General features: G+C 42.2%; 1 protein-coding gene across 1 annotated transcript; it reads left to right on the forward strand.

The window, feature by feature from the left end:
* Window positions 1-484: 484 nt before the first annotated feature.
* Window positions 485-5,396, forward strand: LOC141281030 (uncharacterized). Its single transcript, XM_073812614.1, has one exon. The coding sequence runs from the start codon at window positions 668-670 to the stop codon at window positions 1,988-1,990; it is 1,323 nt and encodes a 440-aa protein (XP_073668715.1). The 5' UTR covers window positions 485-667; the 3' UTR covers window positions 1,991-5,396.
* The last annotated feature ends 599 nt before the right edge of the window (window positions 5,397-5,995 follow it).

The raw sequence follows: 5,995 nt of genomic DNA on the forward strand, positions 1-5,995 counted from the left end.
AGAAGATTTCAGGAATATGGACATTTCTTCTTCAATGCATGAAAGAGTAACACCACAAGTAAGCTACAGCCACCCACCTCAGCCCAGGTACTCTTATACTACACAACATATGCCATCACATCAGCTAGAGTCTGAGACCCCCGTCTATAAGCAGATGCTATCTCATCATCCAGATTACGATCCACCATATCGCCCTCCATCAACGCAAGAAAAAATGTACAGAGGTCCTGCACCAACCATTCCCTTCTTAACATCCCCTGATCGTAGAGAGTTTTCTAGACTGAGAATAGCATTGGAGAACATTTTACCTGAGGATTCAACAGAGCGATTCCGATTTCAGATTCTCACTGATCATCTTAAGTTTTAGGAAGCACTTCTTGAGTGAGTGTTGGGGCCAGTTTCCGGTTTGTGACGTCACGCTGAACAGATCGTGCATCGTAGCTCCGTCGAGTTCATCATCTAAAAGCTTTTTTTTTTTTTTTTTTACCATCTTATTCCTATTTATATAATATAACTTATTAGTTTTACATAGGAATACTTTACCGTGACGATTATTGAGCAGTACTACCACGTGAAACTATTTATCACTAATAAACACCCAGTGTTGTTAGCATATAGCCCGCTAGCATCCACACGGTGGAGGCTGAAGCTAGCATTTTCCGATCTAATGGCGGATTCATCTGATATATGCTTTTCTGACCTATCCTCACCTGAGCGGGAAGCTGTGGAGGAGTTGTTTCCCGGTTTTAGCAGATCCAAGGCGAGGTACAGCGCCCACTTCACCCTGCCTTCCGACGTCCACAAGCGAGCAACAAACATGCATTCCACGCGATGCAGCTTCACGGACCGTGAACGACATGAAAGCGATCGGGAAGCTGTGAAGGAACCGCTGCCCGGCCTTCGCAGATTCGGCAAGCCAAACATCACCCTAGCCCCAGACGTTCGCAGGCGACCGAGGGGTGTCACAACCGAACACCCCACGCGATGCAGCTCCGGGGACCGCGTTCGGGTAAACGAAGACGCCATCGCCCAGCATGAAAGCGGTAAGACTCCGCTTGTTATTGTAACATGTACTACTTGCCACATGTATAGTTTAGCTTCTGCTGTTAGCATAGAGGGGTTTACATGCACTAAGTGTATTGAAGTATTAAGGTTAACTGAGAAGGTTGCTGAACTAGAATCGCGCATCCGAACGCTAGTTGAGGATAGCAAAACCGCTAATGTTACTGTCGCAAATAATCTATCGAGCGAAAAGACTAATGGCTCGGTTCCGACATCAGATGCTAATATAAATATTACAAATACTGTATCGAGCGCGCATAGTGTTTATCAAAATACACATGGCTCGGTTCCGTCATCAGAGTCAAGTCGGCGGTCAAACTGGGTGACTGTTAGGCGGCATAGTCATATAAGGCGTCCTTCTAAGACCCATAACGTAACGACAATTTCTAACAGATTCGATCCCTTAAGGAGTATACCAGCTGAAACACCTTTTAAAAGTGCCCTGGTCATTGGAGATTCTATACTCAGGAACACTAACATTGAGGCTCCAAACACCATAGTCGACTGTATACCGGGAGCCAGAACGTCTGACATTAGATCCAAACTTAAAGTGCTGGCTAATGCTAAGCGGAAGTTTTCTAAGATTGTTATTCACGCCGGCACGAATGACACTAGGCTCCGCCAGTCGGAAATCACCAAAGATAATATTAAGGAGATGTGTGAAATTGCAAAAACAATGTCAGACAATGTAATATGCTCTGGTCCCCTCCCCGCCTACCGGGGAGATGAAACACATAGTAGATTAGTGTCTCTCAATGGATGGATGTTAAAGTGGTGCCCTCAGCATAATGTAGGGTTTATAGACAATTGGAAGCATTTCTGGGGAAGACCATTTCTCCTAACCCGAGATGGACTTCATCCGTCATCGGAAGGAAGTGCTATACTCACTAAAAATCTGATCAATAGTCTTAATTCTGATATAGTATGACTATCCAGGGCCCAGGTCAGGAAACAGACGGATCGGCTTAACCGTCCATCTGTTAGCTGCCGTGATATGTCAAGACCACTTATATCCCAGCACTTCGAGTCAATCTTACCGAAATATCAGCACATTTCAACTGTATCTGTTCCCCGAACAAATAAATACAGGGCACCGCTTGTTACATCTGGTACAAATCTGATTCAAATAAAATTAGAAAACAATACATTAACAGATGAATCTCGAATCTTAAAATTCGGCCTTCTTAACATTAGATCGCTTACCAATAAAGAACCTATTGTCAATGAAATAATTACAGACCAAAACTTAGATGTACTCTGTTTAACAGAAACCTGGCTTAAAGCAGACGACTACATTAGTTTAAATGAATCCACCCCACAAGACTATTATTATAAACACGAACCTCGATTAAAGGGGAGAGGGGGTGGTGTAGCTACAATATACAACACAATGTTTAAAGTAAACCAAAAATCTGAGCTAAAATTTAAATCATTTGAAGTAATGTTGTTAAATATGGAAATAACTGATCGTAACCACAAACAGCTTTCTTTTGCTTTAGCGACAATCTATAGACCACCGGGCCACCATGCAGATTTCCTTAATGAAATAGCAGATTTCCTATCTGAGCTTGTAGTCACTGTAGATAAAGCTCTTATTGTTGGTGATTTTAATGTCCATGTGGACAACCCAAAAGACGCATTAGGACGTGCGTTTATAGATGTTCTAAATTCTCTCAATATTAGACAAAACGTGACAGGGCCAACGCATACTCGTAATCACACATTAGACTTAATTCTGTCACTCGGACTCAATATTAATGACGTCGAAATATCACCTCAGAGTGATGCAGTTTCTGACCATTACCTTGTGTCATACACTGTACTTCTAGATAGGATCACTCAATCTACAACATGCTACCGACTAGCCAGAACAATAATTTCCACCACTAAAGATAGCTTTATTAGCACTCTTCCAGACCTGTCCCAAATGAAACATGTAGCAGATAACTGTGACGATCTAGATATTGAAATAGAAAACCTAAACAATGTCTGTTCTAACACATTGGATGCCGTTGCTCCCATTCGAAAAAAGAGATTCAAAGAAAAACCGCCAGCCCCATGGTATGACCATCACACAGCAGCCCTTAAAAAGGCAGCTAGAAAAATGGAAAGAAATTATAGAAGCACAAAGTTAGAAGTATGGCGCGCAGCATGGAAACAGAGTGTTAAACACTACAGACAGGCTATTAAAACCGCCAGATCTACATATCTTAGCAAGCTTATAAATGAGAATCATAATAACCCTCGTTTCCTCTTTAGCACAGTTGCGAAACTGACTAGAAACAAAGAACAAACAGAAACCAATAGTAAACTTCAACACAATAGTAACGACTTCATGAACTTCTTTTCTAACAAAATTTCGGCTATTAGGGAAAACATCGTAGCTACCCAGGCAGCCACCACTCTACCCATTAGTTCACTTAACACTAGACTACCATACGAACATCTTGATTCATTTAAACCTACTACAATAGATGAGCTCTCTAAACTAGTCACATCATCCAAATCATCGTCCTGTATATTAGACCCCGTTCCCACAAAACTACTTAAAGAAGTATTCCCTGTAGTGTCAACCCCGGTTCTAAATATCTTTAACTCATCGCTAGAAATAGGATACGTTCCAACAGCTTTCAAACTAGCAGTTATTAAACCGCTGATTAAAAAACCACAGCTTGACCAAGGAGAACTTAATAACTTTAGACCAATCTCAAATCTCCCTTTTCTTTCAAAAATATTAGAAAAGGTAGTGGCAAGCCAGTTACGCACATTCTTGACAAATAATAGTACATATGAAAAGTTCCAATCAGGATTCAGGCCCCACCATAGCACAGAGACAGCGTTGCTTAGAGTTACAAATGACCTCCTATTAACATCCGATCGTGGTGAAATCTCAATTCTTATATTACTAGACCTTAGTGCAGCATTTGACACAATAGACCACAGAATCCTACTCAATAGACTAGAAAACTATGTTGGTATCAGTGGTCAGGCGCTAGCCTGGTTTAGGTCATATCTAACCAATCGCTATCACTTTGTTTATGTAAATGAGGAAGAGTCATATCACTCCCTGGTTAAATACGGTGTACCGCAGGGATCAGTTTTAGGTCCTATCCTGTTCTCGTTATACATGTTACCCCTAGGAGACATTATCAGGAAACACAACATAAGTTTTCACTGCTATGCGGATGATACCCAGCTTTACATCTCCTCGCATCCCAGCGAAACACACACGTTTTCTAAGCTAAAAGACTGCATTAGCGATGTTAGTGACTGGATGGCACATAACTTTCTTAAGCTCAACTCCAATAAGACAGAGGTACTTATTATTGAACCAAATCGCTACAAACATAATATGTCAGATTACAAATTGCACATAGATGGCTGTACTGTGGTGCCATCTTCCACGGTTAGGAACTTAGGTGTGATGTTCGACAGCAACTTATCCTTTGATAGTCATATCGCCAACGTCTGCCGCACAGCATTCTTCCATCTTAGAAATATCTCAAAAATACGCCATATACTGTCTACATCTGACGCAGAGAAGCTTATTCATGCTTTTATGACCTCTAGAATAGACTATTGTAACTCGCTACTCGGGGGATGCCATTCAAATCAGGTCAACAAGCTTCAGCTAGTTCAAAACGCTTCTGCAAGGGTACTTACTCGATCTAAGAAGTATGACCACATAAGCCCAATTCTGGCATCTTTACACTGGCTACCAGTTAAATATCGCATCCAATTTAAAATATCATTAATCACCTACAAAGCTTTAAATGGCTTAGCACCCTCATATCTTAGAGAATTACTATCAGAATACAATCCATCACGCACACTACGGTCGCAAAATTCTGGCCTATTGATTATCCCTAGACTATCAAAAGTGTCTAAAAGTGGAAGATCCTTTTCCTACTTAGCCCCTAAGCTCTGGAATGATTTACCAACCGATGTCCGAGAATCAGACACAGTCGATCATTTTAAATCTAGACTTAAAACTTTTCTCTTCAACAAAGCATTCGCATAATTTGTCTAGTAAAGGTTCTTAACTCGCAATAGTTATTTTCACGGAACAAAGCACTCACGGTCATAACACAGACCAACCAAATAAATAAATAAAAACCTTTTCTACATGAACACTTAAAATGAATTGCATTAAATAGTTTGCCACCGTTTGCCACTGAACCTGCATTAACGACGACAGTGGGGCTTTCGGCCTTAGTCAAACGGTTTGGCACGTATGGTCGGGTTGCGATTTTGGTGCTTTCGTGTGTCTTGTGAATAGTATGCCATACAGACCCGTTTGCCACTGAACCTGCATTAACGACGACAGTGGGGCCTCCAGCCTTAGTCAAACGGGTTGGTATGTATGGTCGGGTTGCGTTTTTCGCGCTTTCGTGTGTCTTGTGAATAGTATGCCATACATACCCGTTTGCCACTGAACCTGCATTAACGACGACAGTGGGGCCTCCAGCCTTAGTCAAACGGGTTGGCACGTATGGTCGGGTTGCGATTTTGGCGCTATCGTAAGTCTTATGAATAGTATGCCATACAGACCCGTTTGCCACTGAACCTGCATTAACGACGACAGTGGGGCCTCCAGCCTTAGTCAAACGGGTTGGTATGTATGGTCGGGTTGCGTTTTTCGCGCTTTCGTGTGTCTTGTGAATAGTATGCCATACAGACCCGTTTGCCACTGAACCTGCATTAACGACGACAGTGGGGCCTCCAGCCTTAGTCAAACGGGTTGGCACGTATGGTCGGGTTGCGATTTTGGCGCTATCGTAAGTCTTATGAATAGTATGCCATACAGACCCGTTTGCCACTGAACCTGCATTAACGACGACAGTGGGGCTTCTGGCCTTAGTCAAACGGGTTAACACGTATGGTCGGGTTGCGATGTTTTTTTTTGGCGTCTTCTCCTGGTCCTGTAAATGGT

The sequence above is a fragment of the Paramisgurnus dabryanus genome, chromosome 18, assembly GCF_030506205.2.
Source record: "Paramisgurnus dabryanus chromosome 18, PD_genome_1.1, whole genome shotgun sequence".
NCBI classification, from domain to species: Eukaryota; Metazoa; Chordata; class Actinopteri; order Cypriniformes; family Cobitidae; genus Paramisgurnus; species Paramisgurnus dabryanus.

Excerpts from the sequence above, each read along its gene's own strand:
- LOC141281030 (XM_073812614.1), top strand. The coding sequence starts at position 668 with ATGGCGGATTCATCTGATATATGCTTTTCTGACCTATCCTCACCTGAG.